This window comes from Cheilinus undulatus, linkage group 15 (assembly GCF_018320785.1).
Source record: "Cheilinus undulatus linkage group 15, ASM1832078v1, whole genome shotgun sequence".
NCBI classification, from domain to species: Eukaryota; Metazoa; Chordata; class Actinopteri; order Labriformes; family Labridae; genus Cheilinus; species Cheilinus undulatus.
Window position 1 is genome coordinate 32566344 of NC_054879.1, and position 24975 is coordinate 32591318.

At 38.1% G+C, this 24975-nt stretch overlaps 2 protein-coding genes across 3 annotated transcripts in view; one reads left to right on the forward strand and one right to left on the reverse strand.

Annotated features, from left to right (window-relative positions):
- The window catches only part of itgbl1 (integrin, beta-like 1), an 83700-nt gene extending 79126 nt beyond the window's left edge, over window positions 1-4574 (reverse strand). The window contains exon 1 of the mRNA XM_041807276.1: window positions 4302-4574. Within this exon, the coding sequence (XP_041663210.1) occupies window positions 4302-4393 (92 nt within the window). The 5' untranslated portion in view covers window positions 4394-4574. The remainder of the gene's footprint in view (window positions 1-4301) is intronic.
- Window positions 4575-8285: 3711 nt separating this feature from the next.
- The window catches only part of nalcn (sodium leak channel, non-selective), a 151046-nt gene continuing 134356 nt past the window's right edge, over window positions 8286-24975 (forward strand). Inside the window, exons 1-5 of one of the 2 annotated variants that reach the window (XM_041807727.1) lie at window positions 8286-8389; window positions 15576-15687; window positions 15901-15962; window positions 19641-19781; window positions 20027-20209. In XM_041807727.1, the coding sequence (XP_041663661.1) occupies window positions 15921-15962; window positions 19641-19781; window positions 20027-20209 (366 nt within the window). In that variant the 5' untranslated portion in view covers window positions 8286-8389; window positions 15576-15687; window positions 15901-15920. The remainder of the gene's footprint in view (window positions 8390-15575; window positions 15688-15900; window positions 15963-19640; window positions 19782-20026; window positions 20210-24975) is intronic. The other variant, XM_041807728.1, reaches the window with a different exon arrangement.

Below are 24975 nucleotides of genomic sequence, written 5' to 3' on the forward strand. Positions count from 1 at the left end.
TTCCAATCCAGACCTCTACAGCGTGGCACTAACATCAAAAACATCTGCTTTTTCCATTCTCAGAGGCTGTCTATTCCAGAGCTGGAGAACACATGGGGAGACGGATACTATGCATTTTTTTTCTCGCTTCCGAAGATGTGATGAAAAAGTGTTGGACATAAAGGAACACCTGTTGTTCTTAGGTAGAGTAAAGAGTGTTGAGGAAAATCTCCTTTCTAGGCTCAAAAAGCCTCCAGTCCTGCTGGCAAGCACATGAATGAAGACCTATGCCTTACCCAAAAGGGGAACATTTGAGACCACATGATGAAATACAAATGTGTCGCTTAAATACAAGTGCCAGGTTTTGAAAAAAGGCTGACATGCCCAATTCTAGTTTATGATGTTGTGCTGCAGCCATTTCATGTCTGGTGGAAACTTTAGTTTGCCAATTTGTACAAAACAAATAAAAAAAAAAGAGGACAGCCAATCAGATATTTTTAGTTCTAGCTGCAAAACACACACTGAAAATAAGTCATAACATGTTCTCTGGTACTCTTGACATGCCTGACCATTTTGAGTTTTATTAAAAAGAAGAAGCTGTTATAAGCCAGATCATTTTTAACCATGATTTTGTGCATCAAGGTTAACAGAAAAATAGATCATGAAGATGTTCCCTAATTTGTGATCCACTTTCATTGTCTGTCTTGTCATCTTCCAGATTGCATATCTGTGTCACGACAAAGTCCCATGCAGCTGATGCTGAGTCAAGGAGGGTCCCCTGCAGACCAAACGACCCTGACAGTGGCAGAACTAGAGCAGGCTCACAGCAGATGTAGCACTTATTAAGCAATGCAGCCCTGAATCAGGATGGGGCAGAATTAAAGAGATATAGACACAAAGTCAAATTGAAAAGGTAATAAGTGAAATCTTGTTGTGGACTTTTTATGAAGCACATTTGATGGGAAGAGAAAAGTCTGGAGAATGAGAGGAATGTTTTCTGATCCAAAGCGTACCACATCAACCGTTAAACATGATGGAGGCAGTGTTATAGGATGGACGTGTATGGCTGCTGATGCTAGCTGGTTTATTGATGATGTGGCTGCTGACAAAAGTAGTGAAATGAATTCTGAAGTGTATCAGGCTATACTCTGCGCACAGTTAAAGGCTGCTAAACTGACAGGAGGTAACAACAAACATACTGCCAAAGCAAACCAAGATTATCTGAAGGCAAAAAAATGAAATATTCTTCAACGGCTGAGTGAAACGCCTAATCTTAATGCAATAGGGCAAGTTTTTAGTTATTAAAGGCAAAAACATCTCCAGGGGGGAAACTCACACAGTAAGACAGAAAAAATGAGTTTTGTTAACTTAAAAATCCAAAATAGCTACTCTATTTTTCTGAGTTAATAGAACATATTTTTAGTTTTAAGTACACATTACTCAATAGTATTTTTTAATTTCCTGAATTTTTTGACAATCATCCCTCCATCTGCATAGTATTCCCAGAATGTCTTTGCCTATTAGATGTTTTTGCACCATGAGTAAAGTTACTGACAGCCTCCCCCCGCCCCCATCTCTGCAGACCAACCACTTTCCACTGAGGATATATTAACATGACTATATGAGTAATACTGAGTTGATATAACTTAAACTGGGTAAGTACCTGCTCCTTAACAGATTCTAATTTTTCAGAGTATTTCTTAGTAATTGTATGTAATTTGTTGCCTCTTGTGAGTCTTCTCAAAATAAATATTTGCACTATTTAAAGACTTTGACATAATCAGTTTTAACAAACATTTTGAGTATTTCCAACTTGTTGCAAAAATGATAGAAATTAAATAACACTAAATAAATTTTAAAAATCCAAATACATATGGATCTAAATAAATTAGCCCCAAGAGTGGCCCATTTAAGGAGAGCCCAATTGGAGTGCAGTCACTGAATCAAGGCTATATGGCCAAACAGACGGGGCTGGTAGCTTTAGGGTAAATGTATGGTATATTGAAGTCATTCTGTACTTTATGTTCCCGCTGGTAGGCCACTTTGTTTTAGTGCTACTTCAGAACACAACAAAAATGTTACTCTGCACAGACTGAAAGAAACAGAAAGCTCCAGCATCACTTGTCGTTCAGAGAACAGCCCCACTAGACCGATATGTTCATGGCCTGTGGACTGCATTCTCATTGATGACCCCGCTGAAGGCCACAGGCCAAAGACTTCTCCATCCTCCATGCACCTTGGGTGTTGATGAAATTGTGCCGGATATACAGTTCGTCAGCACTCTGCACACAGTGCACTAATCAGCTGCTGTCTATGATGTACATGTTTTTTACATTTTATTTTGTAAAGTAGACTGATCAATATATATTATGAATATTGATATGATTGCATCTCATTTTGAGATCATTTTAAACAACTGATGTTCAAAGACATTCAACTGATACAACACAGTAATGGTTATACTGTAAAGTCTGTTAATCTAGCCCAGTTCTGTTCCCTTAAAAACAGTGCTTTTCGATTAAGTAAATATATCATGTATCTTACATAACGACTCGAAACAGTGTAAGCTGAGTGTACTTTTATAGACAGAGTTTCATTCCCACAACTGATTTTTTTTTTTATTTGATTTGCAATATTTGGAGGAAGTCCGTAAAGCTTTTGCCTGGACTTTGGCAGATCTCTCATTAAAGGGGCCTCACTGCCCAGCATCTCCTGAAGCTTTTTACTTATTATTAAAAAGTATATCGTATCACCCTTCTCCAAAAAAATATCACCAAGTGAAGAGGTGGCCTTTTCAAGGTTAAAAGTAAGAACAGTTCTAAGGGACCCAAAAAAAATATAATAATCATCAGTTTTCCACACAAGACTGTGAAGCTGTCACCACAAAAGAAAACTTTCTTCAATGGTGATTCAAAGTTATACAAAAATATTTTTATCTCTGTAAAGTAATAGCAAATGGCTGTCCCTATACCAGAATTATAAACTTTGATATGTTAAGTAAAAATCAGACTATACTGAAACATGTTTGATATCACAGCAGCAAAAACAGACACCCTTTATTGACTTATATTTAATTTTTTAATCATAAAGGTTTGCAGACAAACCTGTAAACACATCTAAACAATACAAAAAAATGGATCCATATATTGAGGTTGTCCATTTTTTATACACTTAACTGTCATATATTTGAAAATGCAATTATGCAGGATTGATTTTCACTTTGGTAGTGGGGTCTAAAGTGATGTCCTTTCACTGAGCCCATAATTCCTAGCAGTGCCCAGGTCCAGGTGTGTTATATCACTTTTATTTCTTTTTTTCTCTCCCTTAGCAAAAACTGCTTGCCAACCAGATTCTTTTCTTTTGTACTTAAGAGACATTTCCACACTTAATTATAGTATGAAACTGAACAATGACATAAATCACCAGGTTAAAAAACAAGGTAGAAAATATTTGTATTTGCACTGGTTAAACAATCAAAAACCCTGTAATTACCTGGATTATTAGCTTTCTGTGCCACAGTGTGCGTGGGTTTGCCACTGCTGTCCATTAAATGCTGTGGACTGCACACTCTGATGTACACAGTATAATCACTGCACAGCCACGGTGCACCTGCTTGAAGTAAACACTCTGTCTGCAGCTGACTTAAGTTAGAATCATATGGGAACATTTACAGTCCTGCTGACTGAGGCGCTCCTTTAAAGAGCCAAGGTAAACAGAATCTAATCTTTAGCATCCATATTTGAGGCAGGGTCAGTGATTACATTTGTGCAACTTTTGCACCATTTAAATATGATACTTCTGCAAAAACTCAAAAGATTGAAGAGCATTTTGGTTTTGATGAATTATTTCTGCACAAAAAGATTTACCAGTTGCAGTTATAGTAATGCATTATAATCCTTTGCACATGTGGATGTGAGCTTTCTGGACTTAAAATATGGCTACGCATAAAGATATACAACCCTCAAAGCAGCCAAAATGTCACTAAAGCTTCAAACTTAAGACAAAGAAAGCTGTCATAAGTTATGGCTACTCCTGTCAGCTGACGCGCTCAAATGAAAACAGATATTTATGTTTATAAAGCTCCAATATGCTATAATGGAAAACTTAAGCAGGTTTCCTCTCCATGACTTGGCATGCAGAATTATTGGCAAGAAAATCAGCAGAAAGTGCAAGCAACAACTGCAAAGCAAACTACATGTAAAGACACAAACTTTCCCACATTGTTCTCCCCAAATGTTGTCTTTGTCAGCAAAACTGTGCACCTCCCTCCTCCTCCATGCTCCTTCTTCTGCCCCAAAAATAAACAAGAAAAAACAACTCACCTCACCGACTGTAACAAAGTGTCCTCCACGGCAGAGAGCAGAATGAGAAACAATGGCACTAACATGGACTGTACCAAAACTTCAGTGTGCATGTTTAAATCCCACAGAAACCTGAAGTGAAGTAGCTTAAAGGAATTTCCCAATCTTTCTCCCCTTAAACAGACAGGACAGGAAGAGAGAGTGAGAGGGGAAAAGAGAAAAAGGGGAGAGAAGCAGAGAAGGAGCAGCAGCAGCAGGCTGGGCCTGAACTGGCTCAATCCCTTCAGAGGCCAACAGTCCTCTCCATACAAGTGCCTTTGATTAGTCCTGACTCCCAGACACAGTCCTGGGCCGGAGCTGCAGTGGGGAAAACTGCCAAAAAGAAAAGTTAAGTCACCAGTTTGAGATGTAATTAGAAGCAGACACATTTTTTTTCTCTTAAAGCTGTTCCCTCCTTTTTCCAGATGAAGTGTCTACAGTAGTAAACTTTTAATTCTATTTTCCTTCAAGTAATGATAAAGAACCAAATTTCTCCAGTCCTCTGTATGACCTTTTCTCTGAGGAATTTCAAGAAATCCCATTCACAAGAGCACAGGTGGGAAGGGCCGAGTAATGATGGCCGAATATGCAGTGGATGTGAGCTCTGGATCCTGTCATCATCAGATTTGTCAGAGTGGTGACTCACGAGGTCAAAACAGTGCTAGAACACATATTTTGACCATTATTTTTATTATCTTTTTGTTGTGTGGAAAAATACACTGCATTGTTAAGTTGAGGCACGGAAGTTGCTTTCATGTATTTCCTCAGCAGCAAATGTTTTTCCATACATTTTCTACAAATCATAGCACAAAATGTGAGGTTATTAATGACATCAGCATCCTGTAAATGTTTGCAGCCTGTTGAAGGAATCTATTTTTATCTGCTAATCCAATGGCGGATTAGTTGGCTTGCCAGTTCAGTGGCAGTCATGACAGTTTGTTCCTGTCTGCTGACTGTGACAGCTGCAAGGATAGTTGCTGCTGATGACGGTATCTTAATCAGATGGTCTTAACTTTATCCAGGTGTTTATTGTTAACAGCAACAACCTGATTTGGTGAAACAAAGAAATAACTTGACTATCCGCATATTGAAGTATTGCAATATAATGCTATACCACAGGCTAGTTTGCTGAATAATTTAACGGCTATATTTAATCATCATTTGCAAAACATTTTCATTCTGACTGGCATAAGGTCAGTCATCTCAGTCAGATTGAATTCCACACTTTGACTAGGCCACTCCAAAACCTTCTTTTTGTTTTTTTTTTCAGCCAGTCAAAGGTAGACGTTCTGATCTGTTCTGGATCATTGTCCTGCTGCATAACTCAAGCATGCTTGAGCTTGAGGTCACAGACCGATGGCCGGGCATCCTTCAGGATTTTCTGGTATTGAACAGAATTCATGGTTCCATTAATTATGATGTCGTTCAGGTCCTGATGCAGCAACCCCAGACCATCATACTATCACCACCATGTTTGACTGTTGGCATGAAGTTCTTTTTATGAAATGCTCTGTTACTTGTACTCCAGCTGTAACAGGACCCACACATTCTAAAGAGTTCAACTGTAATCCTTGTCAAAAAAATAAAAGAAATTAGGAAAGGAGGGTAATACTTTTTCAAAGCAGCAATCTCACATCAGAGATTAACAATAAAATGCCATCTATTCCTCAGTTATTAAAGGACTAAATAGTTATACTATTGGTGATCCATTTCTTTCTGCCCAATTGCCAACCCACTGTCCCGTCCCTCGAATTAAGACATTTTCAAAACCCATGCCACAAACAAACAGTAAACAGCAAGTGAAGTGAGCTTAATGCTTTTACAAAAATTCATACATTTTCCACATTAGTTGCTTCAATATATAAGCTTTAAAAATAGCCAATGAGATCACAACAATGCTATCCCTGTTTACACTATGGCTACGATTCTATAGCATTTATTTATTTTGATTGTTTTACCGACTGGAGAAAATTGCCTGTTTAAAGTGGCAATGGCCTTACTTGGATGCTTGTCACAAGCTATTATTATCTCTGTTATATAAAACTACTAATTTGTTGTTGTGACACTTTTGTTTTTAAATTTTCTATTATTTTCACATCTGGATCAAAACTGATCTCTAAAGACAAGCACTTTGAATCAATACCAGGTTTTAAAGTCATGTTGAGCCTTTCTGCATATACTGTCTGCACATTTTGTACTCTGCATGACAATATTTTAAGTGCATGACACAAGCCTTGGCCAAAGAAAGGAATGCTTATGTCAAGGACACACAGCACGCTGAAGTGGAAATTTCAACATGCACCTTTCATCCCAGAGGAGCTCTGCAGAGGTCTGAGTCAACCTGACAGCACTGTACCAGCTCAATAATTTAGGGAGACTTCAATCAAAGTGTGCATAAAAATTAATGCTTTGTGTCAACTGCAAATTTAAAGGATAAAGTAAAATCAAAACATTTTATTTTAGATTAAAAGACCCGTTTTTATAGACCATACATATGTATGCAAGTAGGGAGCATAATATGAAAGACAGGAAAAAATCAATGTTGTTATTATCTCATGTTAAAAAGTGAGCAAAAAAATTAGTTTATTTAGTTTGCCTACACTGCTTTCTGGTGTCTTATTTTATTATTATTTTTTTGCTTATTTGTCACACTTAAATGTTTCAGATCATCAAACACATTTTAAAATTAGACAAAGAACCCAACTAAATAGAAATAAAAATGAATTGAACATGTCTGATAAAGTGAAGTAACAGAAAAGTAGGCTATTTCAGTGATTTCTGGATTCAACGGGTCTGGCAGAAATCAGACCCGGGTGTGGCAAGTGAAATTAAACTCAGCTTTCCAAAAAGGTGGTTAATTGATTATTTTACAAGAATGGGGCAATTTTTTTTTTGCAAAGGGCCAGGTAGGTTTGGATGGCTCATTTAAAATCTGCATTTTGTATTTACATGTTTTGTACATCTCTGACAGCCACTCTCACAGACAGTTCATATGAAATGTTGTTTATTTCAGAGGTCTAATCTGTCATTAAATTATGTATAGACCCTTTTTAAAAAGAAGTTACAATAATGGTCGCTTGCTTTAGCTTTCTTAGCTTAAGCTAATATAGCTAAGCTAGCTTGGTAATTCAAGTTACTACATTAGTTAGTATAGCTAAGTTAGCCAAAGCGACATGAGTTTTAGAAAATGTAGCTAAAGCTAATATTAGAGAATAGGTAGCCACTTTGTGAGCTTTTTTTTTTGTTTGTTTTACGATAAGTCAGTTATGTAGCTACGTTAGCAACATAGCCATGTTATCTATGTAGGTTATGTAGCTAATGTAGCTAAGCTGCGTGAGCTATGCTTGCTGTGTAAAAAAATGTTTCATGGGTGAATCAGCTTTTTGTCCCTGTAAACAGACTGTTTACTCTGCTTTTTTGAAGGTTTTGAATTTAGATTTTGCAGGTCAGGTTTTTAACTTTTAGTGTGTATTTTCCTTCTGAAAGAGACCACGTCTCAGATGAGCGGTGTGTGAGAGATGTACAGTCTGCTGCCAGACCTTTCTCATATTTACAGGCATTAGAAAAAAACAACAGCCTAGAAAGCCTATAATAAATCTTCTTGCTAATGGTGTCTTTTGCTTTTAAAATGAGTTTTGTGGTTTCACCAATAATTTAAGTCAGTTCCATTACCTTTTAAATCTCGTCACAGGTACTCTAAATTCATATTATTGCTATGAGCTTAAGGCTCCTTTTCTATTTTAAACCCTAAGACAAATTACTTCTCAAGACCCTAATGAAGGCCGAAGTTTGTAACATTTTATTAACATTTAACATCACAATTAAACGGGCGGACAAACAGGTAAAACAAAACTGTTTTGGGTACTGTCGTGATGCAGCAACTTGAGGACCTTCGGCTGTTACCATGGGGACGGCTGCGCGCCTCCGCTGCACGCGCTGGTGCTGTTGATGTGATTGCAACCTGTGCGCGCTCCCGCTCTCTCCCACACGATCCCAGCAGCACACCCGGAAAAAAACAGCTGATGTATTGGACAGGACGAGCCGCGGCAGATAAGGGAAATCCTCCTCTCGTAAGTGTATCAGTCTGTTTTCTTAATCTGCTGCTCTCGTGAATGTTTAAGCTAACGGAATATCCAGCTGTTGAGATCCAAGGATGCCGCTGACGCTCACTTCTGCTGCTCGCTAGCTTGTTGGTTTCTCCAGGAAGTGGGGTCATTCTCGTCCTCCTGCGTAGGCCTTGATGGAATAATGTCGTGTATTCGATGGTCAGACACATGGACAGGTTGTCACGTATCACATTAGCCTGATTTAGTCCCCATGCTAGCTCACATGTTTGAAAACATTCTCTGTTTAGCTTGTTTTTGCCCTATGTAGCGCCTTAGCTCCTAACCGTTTCCATAGTAACCTTGGCTCAGGCGATGTCATTCATTCAGATTTCAATCTCGGTATGGATGTGCATCTCCTGATTGACATCTAGCTCTGTGACAGCAGTTAATACGAGATGTGAGAGCCATCATATGCCACAGCAGATTGTCCTGTACTGGAAAGGAGGATGAGCAGCGGTTTCTCTTTAATGATTTTTAAATTCACAGTCGCCCTTCGAAGCCTGGGAGGCCACAGTGGGTCAACCTGGGCCTCTACGTTTAACTGGATCCAGTGTATTTTTTTTAACAATATTCATCCATGACACATCTAGGATTTTCTTTATTATTATGTCAATAGAGCTAACATTTTTTTCTCCACTGACAAATACTTTCTGAAAAGAACAATGAGCTGTCTCATGTACGTTTTTATGCACCACCAATTCCAAAAAAGTTGGGGCACTATGTATAATTTAAATTTAAAAAAAGAATGCTATGATTCACAATATCACATATCAGATGTTGAAACAGATATTTTATCATTTAATGAAAAATATTAGCTCATTATGAATTTGATGGCAGTGACACATGTAAAAAAAAAAAAAGGGATAAGGCCATTTTTACCATAGCATTCCCTCTTTAACAACAGACTGTTAACATCTGGGAAGTTGCTGAAGTTTTGGGAGAGGAATGTTGTCCCATTCTTGTCTAATACAGGATTAGCTGATCAAAAGTCCTTGGTCTTCTTCCTTTTTAACTTTTATGATGTGCCAAATGTTTTGTATTGGTGAAAGGTCTGGATGCCATGCTGCTGTGATGGGAAGCATTGCATTACTGAAATATGCAAGGCCTCCCGTGACAGAGACGTCTTGATGGGAGCATATATTGTTCTGAAACCTCTATATACTTTTCAGCATTATTGAACATCCTTTCTAGATGTGTAAGCTGCACATGCCATAGGCACTAATACTAATTTCTGAAATTCTTACACTATTTTTTGGATGCAGTTTTTCACTGATTAGTAATACTCTGCCTATCTTTACTCATGTGAGACCCTGCCTCCTTGAAACGCTCCCTTTATACCCAGTCATGTTCCTTGCTAAATGCTCCTACGGCTGATTTTCATTTGTACTATTTACTTTTCAAGCCCTTCCCTACTCACCTGAGATGTGTTGCTGTCATCAAATTGAAATTGAGCTAATATTTTCCATAAAATGGTAAAATGTCTCGGTTTAAACATCTGACATGCTTTCTTTACATTCTATTGTGAATGAAACATGGGTTTAATGAGATTTGTGAATCATAACATTCTTTTTTAACTTTTACACAACATCCCAACTATTTTGGAACTGTAGTTTTACTAACAAACATAATTAGTAGGTCATTGAAAGTATTGATAAAGTTGACAACTGTTAGGTATTTCTTATTTTTCATTTACAGTCAGTGCTGAAGCTTTGACCTTAGAAACAGGTGTTGGTAACTTTGAGTTAGCCCACACAGGCCTGTGCTCTGACAGGCAGATGAATGTTTCAATCATTACATTTAGCCTGAATAGAATAGTTTTACATAACTAATTCCAGGGCTGTGCCAGACAAAGATCAGCAGATGAGCAAAATTTACTCTCCATAAAACTGCTCTAAATTATGTTAAGATCCTATAAAGCATATAAAGCAGGTGTGTATGTACTAGGGGTGGGACAAACGGTGTGTTCTAATTTTTGTATCCTATTGCCATTGTATTTTGACTGAAGCATACTCTGATCAAATTTCCCACCAATTTGACTGCTGCATGTCATGACTTTGTGACTCCTGAATGGATGCCTATCACATGAGTGTGGGTAATACGAATAGAAGTTAGTTGTCAAGAAGAAGCTGATGTCAGGATAAAAGAAGTTTACAGCAGGATAATGTTGGACAGTGGAATTAAAGGATGGTGATAAGATGTGAATCTGACACCAAATTAGTTTTTCAAATTTTTTTTTTTAATGTATTTTTGGGCCTCTAGGCCAGTGATCATTGGGTGGACCAGGGGCCACATCAGGCCCACAGAACATTATCAAATTGAAAACGTGTGACGAGGATAAAATATGTTGTGGTAATTTTGGTATTGTTTTTTTTCTCCCTAAACTCCCTAAAGTTATTAAAATGGCTCCCAATATTATTGAGATTGAATTAATTCAATCAGGAATGACTTTATGGGTGCTTTCACACTAGGGGCCCGGTCCCGGATCCGAGTGCACTTGAGCCCAAAGTCCGGTTCATTTTGGTAGTGTCAATGCAAACGAACTGCGCCTGGGCCCGCTTGGGGAGGTGGTCTCGGGTGTGATTCAAATGGACTCTGGCTCAGTTCGGATGAGACGTGAATGCAACCGCGCTTGGATACGGGACAGAGCATTGTATCAGCTTTATGACATCATCGTAAAAGCTAAACTTTCCATGGTGCAACAATTTGTTCACATTTTTCCTCTATAAGGGGTGGAAATCATCAGAATCCAGTCAATAAACGGTCTGTTGTGACTCACCTTACAGATGAACACAAGTTGGAGTCAGTGAGAGGAGATGCAAAGGCAATAAAAGTCTCCTGTCACCTACGAAGAGAGAAGTTGCTGGCATCTGAAAAAGTGATTTTAAATCATCCATGGCTGCAGGATGGACTTTTTCCCAGGTCAAAATAAAAACAATCTTCGCTTAGGTCATGACCCCAGTGGTTGCCATGGTAGCTTCTTCTTCTTTCTCCTCCTTTGTGGGGTTGTAAACAAGCTAGGTGCATACCGCAACCTGCTGTTTCAGACCGAGTACATACGCACGTGGGCCCGGGCATGTTGCTAGTGTGAAAGCAAGCCAGCGGGGGAAGGGGGAGGGGGAGGAATCACGCTGCAGCGCGGTTTGAAACAACTGGGCCAAATGTGAAAGCACCCTATGTTTCATCCATTTTTCACAAATCCACCTGCCAGGCTTTATTAGCAAATTTAATGCATGTTAAACACAAACTTATCAGTTCATTCTTGATTTAAAAGCAAAACAAACAAAAAAAAACTTGGAAAATTTTGACCTCAAGCATTTTGGGAGTGCAATTTTCTTGCTTGGGTTTTTCATACATCACTTCACAGCATATTAGCATCAAACCAGGGGAAAGACAACATGGCAGCCACAGAAACATTCAGTTAAAATATCTCAGTCACCCCCTTGTGGCCGGTTGCGGTAGAATGACTGATCTTACTGTTGGAGCCTAAAAATGGCATACATTCAAAAGAAAAAAAGAATATGTTTAAACAAAAATAATACCATTAAAAAAAAAAATCTTTGTTTTATTTAAAAATTCAGCTCCCAATGTGCCTGTTTAGGAAAAAGCTGGCCCTTGTGCAAATTTTGTTGATGACCTCTGCTCTAGGCCCTTTCAATAAAAATAGCAAAACAGGAACAGAGCCACAGGCCAGACCTGAACCTGGGACCCCGCATTGTGGGCATCAGCCTTTGTACATAAGGCGCAGACACAACCATAAAGCCTCCTGTACAGCACTTTGGTACAAACTCTGTTTTGAAAGCGCTTTATAAGTAAAGTTGACCTTGACCTTGACTTGCACCCCAATCTGACACCAAATTGCAGTGAATAAATACAAGGGCCTCAGTCCACAGATGTCTTTTTGTACTGGCAACCTCAGCTCAGAGCGCTTCTCACCAGTAGTTACTGTTTCAAAGGCAAATAAGGTTCAATCCTTCTTTCCTCTGCTGTATTCCTAAAATATTTTTTTAAGTATTTTTTAAATGTCTCTGTGCATTTAATATGTCCCCCTTTTTCCAAGCAGATATCACAAGAAAACCGAAAAAACCCTTCTTAATTTGATTAGCCAGCGAAGGAGAAGCAGCAATGATGTGCGCGGTGCATTTGGCTTGGCTTGCTTTTATTTGGTTTGGTTTCTTTTTGGCTTCATTTGGTTTGATTTTGTTTGGTTTTGTATCATATTATATTGTACTGTATTATATCCTTTCATATTATTGTATCAAATTGGATGCTTTTTATTTTGTTCTGTTTTGTTCTGTTTCTTATGGTATTGCCACCCCTACTATGTACACACTGTATATACTTTCATAAGGCTCTGTGGCATGTGCATCATATTTCTGTTTAATTGATATGCAGAAGGGAAACATTATAATTGGCAGTTAGGGTAACCAACAGCCAGTGGCTCTTCAGCTCTAAAATATTTCACTAACAACTTGCTAACTTTTCCTGCCTGTGCTGGACAGATACACTATGTGTTTGCCAAAACTGTTAGTTCAAAAGATAACCCTGCTGCTATTTAAGACAAAGTTATTTACAGTAAAATTTGCATGCTGTAAGAAAACGGCACAAATAATCTGCATCAACTCTACTGGAGTGGAGTAAATCAAAGAATTATTGAATTGAAAAGAGAGCTAAATGTTAATATAACTGGTATTTTACCTCCTTTGAGTGCAATGTTACCCTGAAAATGCCTTCATCCTTTCCAGGAGTTAAGATAAACAGAAGTACATTGAGACCAATTTGAAAGTAAATGTCCAAATTCCATTGAAAGCAACACTGAGGTAGCAAACTGACTAACTTGGGAGATGTGTTGCTGCCTACGTCAAACAAACTTTTTGTGTTTACTGTAATTAACATGGTACAACCACTGTATTCCCGAAGATTAAAACTTAAGAAAGTTTGCTCACCAACAAAAACTCACAACTACAATTAATCCATGCAGTGATCCAGCAGCATCCAGCCTGTGAGAAACATGTCCTCTCTCCAAATGGGAAAGTAATTGCAGTCTTTGCCACCTATACCTCCCACATAATAGCACTTAGACCCTGCAATTTTGTTTTCACTCTTCTTCACATCTCCATCTGCATATGTTAAGTGTAGCAATTACACCAGGAAATTGCTTCTAACTACATGGGGTTTATCAGATGGACAGTTTCTTTTCTTGGTCAGAACATAAAAGGAAACATGGGCTGATGACATTACATTGTTCTATCTGTGTTTCTGCGCTCGCTCAGTGGTTTTGTTCTCATGATAGGGTACTTGGTGTCCTTTTTCCTTCTTTATACAAGATGTACCAAGTTTTTCGTACCATTTGTCAAAACACTACTTTAAGGTTTTGTCTTACAATTATGAGCAGATCCCAAAATAAAGTCCTTCTGTTGGTCTATTATTCCAAAAAAGAGCTGTAACACCAGATTGTAGCTTTTTCCTTTAACATATTCTGCATAGCTCACTTATTGGATGATTTCACATTCCTGTCTAACTATACCCATGGAGTCTGATGTACCTGCTGAGAGATCCGCCTGATATTTCTGCCCCTTTTCTAGCAACTAGGGTCAATAGAATCAAGCCTGTGGTGCTCAGAGCATTAAAAGTGACAGCAAAAAGTTGACAAGATCTCTTCCTGAAAGGGTCTTTTTTCACCCTGGATAGGAAACCATCCTCTAACTTTTTAATGAAACTACTTTTTGCCAGAGAAGTACTTCTTATTACATGTGTTTTGGCAGTGAGATATTCAGAGAATTTGTAGAGGGAGACTTGAATCATCTGAGAACACCATGGGTGTAGTCCTGGGATGATGTCAGAGATATGTGACATATGCATTAAAATTTTGGAGGTCTACCATAAAATTTGGAGTATAAGACGCAAACTGAATTCAAATATTTATGTTTAGAAGGTGGGCTGTGATATACAGGTGCAACCAATTTATGCTAGTGAAATGTTGTACCATAATCTGGCACAATTGAAAATCTGCCTCCATTCATTGTATAGTTGTATAACGCTGGACTGGAGATTGAAATGGAGTCTAAACAGAACAACTACACACTTGTAGCAACTGTCCCCTGCCTCTGCATATCAGCGTATGTCCTTTAAAATATAAACATTTCTAATGTCTTCAACCCTCTCTGCTTTTACATCCAGAGGCTTTTTAAAAACAGAGCTGAGATGTTGGAGGAAGAAGCTGCTTCATTGCTTCTCTGATACCACTAACCCAGGGGTGTCCAAACTATTGCCCAAGGCCCAAGTGTAGCCCGTGATCCACTTTTGATTGGCCCGTAGAAAATTTAGAAAATACAGTGAAATATAGCCCACATTAGAACATAAAGCTTTTTCTTGACTGTATTATCTTTTTCATTTCAGCACCATGCGATTTCTGTAAACAAATGTTTTGACAAGAAGATTTTTTTACGTTTTTTTTTTTTTAATTTGTGAGTAAACTAAGAGGACACTGTAGATGGTAAAAAAAAACCTCGGCAACCAAAGTAATAATATCTCACTTTATAACGCCCTGAATGATTACCACAGAAAATGGCAGCACCAATAGCATTCCGGATGTGCAGTCAGTGATAGCCAGGGCCAACCATGGCCCCCTGAAATCTAGCCTAATTGGCCTCCCCAAAGTCCTCAAATCGATTGGCTATTTGCCTTGTCAGCCATTAACTAGCCATGTGAGGACTCACAGTCACTAAGAATGTCTTAACCTATATTAGGTTGGTTTTACTAACTTTAATATCCTTAAGGTTCTGCATACGAAAGCGGCCCCACCATTCTTATTTATTTCAGTATGTGGCCCTCAGTGGAAAAAGTTTGGACACCCCTGCACTAACCTGACATACCAGATAGACTGTTTCACTGATCCATTGCTTGGGTATATTCAACATTCATTGGAGGAATGTTCTCCCCCCAAACAGGATATAATAGGAATAGACAACAATTTGGATAAAATGCAAGTTACAAGATCACATGAAAGCCTGTAGGCATATAGACTTGGTCTTAAATACTGGTGCGACTTATACTCCAGATGTTATGGTTTATACTGAAGCTGTTTTTGTGTATGTGTTATCTCACCCTCTCTACTGCTCTTATGACTGCTACCATTCACTGAACGCTGCAGGACCTCCAGGCCTTTAGGACATTCTCCTTTTTGCACCTCTAGTCTCTCTCTCTGGTTGGTCTCTCCACCCCTCTGTGACCTGGGGATGAACGCACCAATGAGGAGCCTCACAGTGAGTCCCCCTGGTCCACCTCCACCTCTCATCTTCCTCTTCCACTACACCTCAGTCACCACTCACTCACTCACTCACAGAGTGTGTCGCATATATGCCTTGATGTCAGACGTGGTGGGCATTCCTGTCTCTATGAGCGTACTGTAGATGTGGGTAGTGTACTGTATACCATATAAGCCATAAAGTTGACTAACTGTTGTGTGTTATTTACAGGGTATGCCTGATCGCATGTTATGTGCAGTGCTGGAGCAATTTCAGCTTTACTTTTCCCTTTGGTATGTGCGCTTTGTCTCCATTCAGAGTGTCATTTCTTCTTGTTTTATTCTTATGTTGAAACAGCCTGTATGGTTTTCTTTTTCTGCATATACACACACAAAAACATATTATGCACTAACAAACACCATGTATTTACACAAAAAGTGTGGGTTGATAAGCACTAACATAATAGTGGACTAGCTTTACCCATTACCAGTGGATTCTTTTACTAACGTGTTAGTGATACATTTATGGTTGGATAAATATACATGATATGTTGTAGGTATATCTGAATATCATGAATTATTTAACTGCTCTTACAAATTGTTTCCATCGTTAATGGACTTTTTGAACAAACCTTGTTTGCCATTAGTTCTGCTTAGTCAAAAAACAAAAGGCAATGTTTGATGTCTGAGGGTTTGAGTATTTTACTATCTCGTACAGATGTGTTGCATTTTAATTTAAGTTAAGTAGAGTACCGCTATATATCAGTCACTTTTCTAAGCCTAATACTGGAGTTATTTAGTCATTGCTGATGCTACCTTGCTCAGCTATCATACGAGTCACATTGAATCTGGCGTTTTCAGATCGGATTCAGGCCACTCTTTCCATGTTCATACTAGGGGTGTCACAATTCATCGATCTGTATCGATATATCGATTGTTTAAGCAATGATTCAGTCATATTGATTGAAAGTATAAACATCGATATTAATCGCCATTTTTACCTTTGGCTTTTATTTTTGTAGTTCCCCCACATGCTTGTTTATGACAGTTTCCGCCAATCCACTAGTCATAGGTAATGGCTAGCAGCCAAGAGAGTATCAATATTGTGTTTTTTTCCTTTATGTGAAAAGTGACAGATTGTGGTAAACGGGTTCACAATATCATCTGATATCAATCGCAGGCCTCTAAATCGAATCAAATTGAAATCGAATAGTGGCAGACTTTGTGATATTGACAAATATCAAATCATTGTTCTGAGAATCGATATTGTATCGTATCGTGATGAAACTGGTGATTTACACCCCTAGTTCATACTACAGGCCTTAATGCTCAGTTCTGATCTTTTCTCAGATCAGACTGTTTTGTTTTGCTGTTCACACTGTGGTCAAATTCCAAAAGATGTGGCATATATGTGTTTTAGAACCACATATCTATCTAATATGTCTAATAATATGAATCTAATATGAGAAGATCAGATTAATTTGACTTGTGCTGTTCACACTGTCAGGAAAAAATCAGGTATAAGTCACATAAAAGCAAAAGAGTCAGATTTTGGTCACTTTTAACTGCAGTGTAAACGTAGCCTTATGTCACATTTACAGCTTAATAAAGACTAACAAATCTCACATAGCAAGTGACAAAGTAGTAAATGTGACATCAAGATAATGACACGAGGGCTACATTCACACTACATGCCTTCATGCTTAATTACAACCTTTTGTTCAGATCAGATTTTTTGTTTGGTTGTTAACACTGGGGTTGAATCCTAAAAGATCAGATATGAATCTGATTTAGTACCACATATTGTTTTACATAAAGATCTGACCCCTCATAGTTATTGATTATGCAATATAATTTTGATAGTAAAATTTACCAGAGGTTGGACAATTTAGTCTTCTACCCTTAAACCTTGACAGTTTATTCCAAGCTAACCTTGTGACTGCTGTGTACCTTTAAACTTATAATACTTGTTATAAAATTTAGTGCGGAAACTCTCCAGTCAGTTGATTGATTCACTGACTGATGTGCTCTCATCTGACTGGAACCTCTTGGGTCAGACATCTGCAGAAAGAGAGTAAAATAGAGCTGCTAAGAGCATAGGGAGGTAGAGAGGGGGAGTGCACAGCGATGGACAATCCTTATAGAGGGAGTGAGCGCTGGTTACAAAAACGCATTGATACAGAGAAATTAGATGTTATTTTCTAGTTATTTTTTCCTTGATGTGCAGTCAACAAGAAAACATAAATGACCAACCACGTTGTTTATTTTAAAATTTCCCTATACCTAAAGTAAAATGCAATGGTTGCAACATCCAACATGTCCTAAACAGTTGTTTAGGGATGAAATGTGGAATCATTCTCTCATAATTTGCTGCTCACAGTGATGTATTAGCCAGTTTAAAGTTGTTAGCAGAAATCTTTGCACCTCCTTGTTTTAACTTTTAGAGCTTTTTTGATTTACTACCTGATGCTTTTTGAAATGTATGGTAGTAAAATACCTCCTCCGAAATATACTTAAGTAAAAGTAAAATTACTGATTTTAAATAGGTACTCAAAAAGTACAAGTACACAAAAGTAGTTAATCAATAACAGTAGTTTGAGTAAATGTAGTTAGTTGCTTTCTACCCTTGGTCATAGTCCCTAAAGGCTTTTCTTTATGTCCTGACTTGTTGACTTTGTTTAGTTCACCTCTGTACACAAACCTATGTCGCATGCTGTCTGGACAGTATTTATGTTGGGAAATGACACAACATGAGCCTGCACAATTGTAATATTTAATTGTTCATGTTATGAGACAGAAAAGTTATCAGAAATTATTTTGTGTATAACTCTCAATAGCTGTTGTGGTGTGATCAGAGAAATCTTTTGAATGTAGCAGGTGCATAGTAGTTTACTCTGGATCAGATATTTTAGTAAATCATAAGGAGGTTAAAAATAATGTATAATGCTGCAAAAAGCTTGTTATGTTCATTCTAAAGGCCAGTCAGACTACCATCCAGCGTAAATAAAGACACCGAGTGAGTGTAGTTTCAGGCCACTAAGTTTTTCTTTGGTTGACTACGGGCCTGACTAAAAGTGGTGCTTATATTTATTTCAGAGAAACCTTTAGCTAGCATTAGCCTAACTTAACGATAATTCTCTCCTTTTCCATTCTTAGATTTTTTTCTTCACAGATGGAAACAAAAGTAAACCAAACTTTTTAACCTTATTGTTCCCAGAAACCTCTGTACACAACAAGTCTTTACCATTTTTGTTTTGGTCTAGTTGTTCATCGTCCAATTTGAATGCATTTTGTGCTGTATTAACTTAGTACTGTGATTTATTTCATTGGTACTGGGTAAAGGTGCTTCATTGACCCACATTGGCTCAGTTCTGACACAGAGATATTTAGCGTGAAGCTAACAAACACACACACCTCCTCACACTGTACATGAGGTTGTACAGCTTAATCTACTGGTTCCTTGGTGTATTTACTTATGGTAAGTAATGGGAGCAGTTTTGATTAGCTGTTCAGATACACTTGTCTTGTGTTCCATGTGTGCTACGTTGTGTATCACGGTGGCCATTCAACACGACAACACATGTTTAATTTAACAGCACACATCTCTGGCAGTTCAAGTCAGGGGAGTTTCTTTGCTGAATACTCACCAAAGTGTACAAATGCCTAACGTTTTACATACAGAAGCCACTATTGATACACAGCTTATCTTATACTCTAGTACAATAGATAAATATTGGTTAGAATATGTTTTTTTGTAGATATTAATTCCAAAAACTCTATGTTTTAAGTCAGTTACTGCTAAGATTACGCTACATAGAGCATTAAGTTCATATTAAATGTACTGATTTATCCATATTATTGGAGTTTTGAAAAGTGGTACTGCCCCTGCCCAGACTTGGATGCAGCCAGAGTGAACTCCTGGTGCTCATTTAGCTTTGGTCACTGTGTGGTACACCTCCCTTTCTCTGTCAGATCCACTCTCTGTATAGCACAGCAAGCCCCAGCATGCTGAAGAGGAAACAAAGCTCCAGGGTCGAGGCCCAGCCCATGACGGACTTTGGGCCAGATGAGACCCTTGCGGACAGCGCCGATATCTTCTGGATCAACAAACCAGTGAGTGGACTGGCATGTGTGTCAGCACTGGCTTACAACAATAAAATCCTGCACTGTTATGTCTGTTCCATTTAATCCAGATATTTAATCCAGATAAGATTTAAGAGAGGAGTTTTAATACTTTGTTGATGTATTTTCTTTGAAATATTATTCTCATAATATGGCATGAATACCAAAACAGATTGCAGCGAGGAATTAAAAATGAAACAGTACAGTTTATTATTGTTCTTTTTGTCCATCTGCAGTGGGTCCACTCTCTTCTAAGGGCCTGTGCCATCATCAGTGTCATCTCAGTGTGCATGAACACCCCTAAGACTTTTGAGCACTACCCTCCGTTGCAGTATGTGACGTTCACGCTGGACACCCTGCTCATGTTCCTCTACACGGCGGAGATGATCGCCAAGATGCACATCAGAGGGATCATCAAGGTAGCCACAGACGCATTAAACAAAAAAGATCACACTATAAAATGTAAATTTCACAAAACCGAGGGTTTTCACAAAAAGATACCTAAAAGTTAGGGTACCTCAGATACTGCTTTACTGACTTCAAAACTAAACGGATTACAGGATGGATTACATTTCGGATGAAGGTGTGTTTGATGTGTAAACTTTACCTGTTTAACCCTTTAAGTGGGATTTTGCATTGCCATTCACCATTTTTACCGAGCATCATTGTCCTCTGACATTATGCTCAGGGTGAGAAGAGTAGTGCTGTGCTGTTGTATTCTAGGTCATAAACAGCATAAACCTGGGGATCGTACAAATTTGTAGAATTTCATGACTACTTGCTTGCGTTGCCACAGATAGAAGAATAAAGAAATTCAAACGGACCCCCCATATTTCAAGTTTTTGAACCTCCAAGCATCAGATAGTAGGCAAACCATCAGTCTGAACAATACTTGGAGGTGAGTAGAAAAAATAAATTGCATGGCCTAAGATTTGACTACTCTCAAAACTTTGCCATTCAATTGCCAACTGTATGGGTAATTAGGTATTTAGACTGAATAAAAAGCTAATGGATAGCACGAGTCGGCCTTTTACTACTGCCTTGTTTTGGCTAACCCTCATCAAACCTGTGCAATTAGTACGGAATATACACTCGACTACAAATTAAGTTTGGGCCAAAGCTTCATTCTTAACCACTTTCTAGCCAAAGTACCCATAGCATGCAAGTTTTCTGTTAGCTAGGATTTAAGTATGAAACAGAGTTAGTGCACAATAGCTTTGTTTTAGACTTAAAGCCTAGCTATAGCAATAAGTAAGAAAGTAACAACCTCTAAAGTGGGAATTGAATCAGCTACTTCTGTGTATTGTTAGCATGTTCCAGCCAAAGCACAATAAGCATACAGTATATTTTGCGAAAGGTTTTATGTTAGCTAAGGTTTGAGTCTGAAACAAAACTAATGTACATTAGCATTGTTTCAGACTTAAATCCAAGCTAGAGCATGGGTATGAATGTGACTACCTATAAAGTGAATATTAAACCAAGTTCTTCTTTGTACAATGATGATATCAGTAACTACATAGAATCATGCTATTAGCTAGAAACTGAATCTGGAAGAAGGCTAACACAAATTCATATTAAACCACTTCCCTAGCCAAAATGCTTTTAGTATTCATTTAGCCAGAAGCTTTAGCTGAAAGTCTGAAAAAAGGTAACACACGTTAACTTTTTTACAGTCTTTAACTGTAGCTATAGCATAGGTAGGACTGTAACTTCCTCAAAGTGGGAATCGAACCACCTTCTTCTAGGTACTATTAGCATACCAGTAGGCAGACCTATGTTCTTATCTGTAATACAGCTGAAACAGAAAAACTAGGAAGTCTTCATAGTGTTGTGGTTTTAATGCTAGATTTAGGTTATTATTAGAATATTAATAATTGTAATTATGATTATATGAATAAATAAAATTATTACTCAAAATAGATAAATAACGGGGCACCACCCTGAAAACAGGGAACAACAACCAAAGAGGAGCAAAACTCTGTGGACTGCTGCTAGGGCTACTTGGAAGATAACTTTTACTGGAAAGATGTCCCATTGTTTGAAAGTTTGAATGACAAAAACAGGCCTCTTCAATGATCGCTAGACCTGAGTTTTGTTGTCCACATGACTGATTCCCAACACTAGAAATTACAGTTAGCATCCTCTTAGCTAGAAGCTTTCTGTTAGCTAGGATTTCTGTATAAAACAAGGCTAATGCACCTTTGCTTCACTGCAGACTTAAATCCCAGCTGTAGCATAAGTAATTTTAAGAAATTTTAACGACCTCTAAACCACCCACTTCTACGTACTGTTAGCTTTTTTGATAGCCAGAACCATATTGCTAGCTAGAAACTAAGTCTCCAATAAAGGTAATACATTGCATAACTAGACATTTTCATACCTGCTTACACTTTAAATCAGTGGCTTCCTTGTCAACATACTGTTAGTATATGCTAACCTGAACCAGTACTGTTAGTTAATAACTGAATCAGGCAACTTGTAGTTGTGTTTGCACACCGGTTTGTTAACTTTTCTTGGTTCCCAGCAAACAGTGAAGAAAGACAGACTTAAATTTCTTGCATACTTTTGGCTCAAAATATAACCTTCCTATCAAGTTATGGTTCTTGTACACAATCATATAGCAAGAAAATGGTGTCATAGTAATGTTAGTAGGAGAGGTTTTGGCTGTTGTCTTTTTAGGTGCTATTCAGTCTGAAAATACAAAATAATGATGGCTTCTGAGTCTTCTGCTTTTACAATTTTCAACCTTGAACTCAGCCATAGGACTTATGCATTCCTTTTGATAACAAAATTGAGCCTTCCAGCCAGAGCATCACTTCAGGATAAAATGACTGCCATGTAATTATGTGACACTGCTTCCACACTGAACTAAATAAGAACAGAAAAGTTCATTGTCATTTGAGTCAGTTTTGTGATAACTAGTGAAATTACACAGAGAACAAAATATTGCCATTATTCAGGCAAAACTTTTCAAAGATGTGCTCCTTTTGTGAAGCCCCTGATTTCAATGAAAATTGAAATTCAACCTTACTTGTTATGATGAGCCGCAAATTCGGACGAATCAACATAATTCATATTCAAGGTAGACAGATAATGTTGTATAGAAGCTTCCAGGAACAGACAGCTGGTGGATGAAAGGACCATAATTACAGCCATAAAAAGAGTGGACAGCTTAATTGGCAAATCAAGGATAACAAGCAGGGAGGCACTGGAGGACACAGAACAAGAATCACCATTAAAACAGCATAAAACCTGGAAAATTCATCTGTCCTTTTGTAGCTTTTAGCTCTTTAAAGCAGAAAACAGTCATTATTTCATAAAAATGGAAAAAGTACTTCCTCCTTTTGTTCATTATCTGTGTTCACTCATTAAACCTCAGCTTGTTTAAATGATACATCACACATTTCAAACTCAAGGCTTCATATTTTAATTAATTTGCATTTTAAAGTGAATAATTGTTAATACATTCAACATGTCTTTCCTCACTGAGTGACACTTGAAAGTTGTGTTTTGCAGCTTGTGGATAAAAGTGCCCACACGAAACAAAACGATCCACACAGCGTGGTGAAGTAATTGCATCTTTTACTCTTGTCAGTGTGTGACAAACATGGTGTTATCTTTAGAGTGTTTTCTGAACACACCCTCCCATTTGCAGCCTTTCTTCCTGTGGAAGACTGACCCCCTAAGAGCTTTCAACAGACTCTCTCTGTGTCTGTAAGTGGTAATTAAGTATGCCCATTTCTGCTGGCCCCATGACATTTCAGTTTGTTCATACTTCAGGGTCTTAATCATTTTTGTCTTATCGTTTTGAAAACAGGGCTGTTTGAATATTGTTTTCCAGTCTTTCAAGATGTATGTTTGTTGTTTTCCATGGACAGTGGCATTCTGTGACTTTCTCAAACAAAGGTTTTCTATCCCAATAACAGCTTTCCATGTCAGGTTGGTTAGCACTTGATACGGGCATGTTTGAGAGCAATAAACATGGGCAAAGTTACATCCTAACAAAACAGTACATCATGTTGAGTCATTGCAAGAACACACTGGCTGTCCTGAAAACTGTGACCTTGGTTAAGGATAATATTCATATTTAGTTATTTATGATTTTTTTATGTTTATTTTTTATGTTCCCTTTGCTTTCAAGTTGTAACCTCTCCCAAGGACATGATGTTTTGGTTGAGTTGTATTTATTTGTCAGCAGGCTGCCTGCCTTATTTTTCCCCAGACTGGAAGGGTGTTACATTGGTCAAGGATGAATCATCACATTTTAGACCAGTGGCCTGCTGCATCCAACCTTGACAAGCTGATTGATTTGGTTTGATTCCATGTCTGTCGTCAGGTGAATCCACCTTGCAAGCTTTAAAATAAAATGCTTGTACTTTGTCAGTGAATATCTTGACCAAATAACACATTTAAGGGTTTGGTTTAGTTGTACTGCAAGCCTGTGAACAATGGCAGATGCTGAAGAGGTTAACTTGGATATACTGTGCCCATAAAAGTATTCACCCCCTTGGATGTTTTACACTTCTGTGGATTTTATAAATCAGTCAAAAAAAATGTCAAAGTGAAACAAATTTCTACAGTAATGTCAATTAAGAAAAAAATTTAATGTAAAATAAGTGACTGTATAAAGATTAACCCTTCAAGTCAGTATTTAATAGAGTCACCTTTGGCTGCATTCACATCACTGAGTCTGTGTGGAAGGCTCTCAGTCAGACTTGCACATCTGGACACTGCCATTTAACTACATTCTTCTTCGCGAAACTGCTTAAGCTATTTCAGGTTGCACAGGGACTGGGTATGAACAGCCCTTTTTCAAGTCTAGCCACAAGTTCACTATTGGATTTAGGTCTGGGCTTTGACACAGCCACTCCAGAACATTCACTTTGTTGTCTTTAAACCATTTCTATGTAGCTTTCAGTGTATGCTTCGGCCATTGTCTTGTGGGAAAATAAATCTTCTCCCAAGCCATAGTTCTCTTGCAGACTGAATAAGACTGTCCTCCAGGATTTTTCTTTATTTCCATGCTCATTTAACCCTCTACCTTTACAAGCCTTTCTGGGCTGGCTGCCAAGAAGCATCCCTGTAGCATGATGCTGCCACCACTGTGCTTCACAGTGGGGATGGTGTGTTTGTGGTGATGCACAGTGTTTGGTGTCCACCAACCATAGTGTCTTGGCTGATGGCC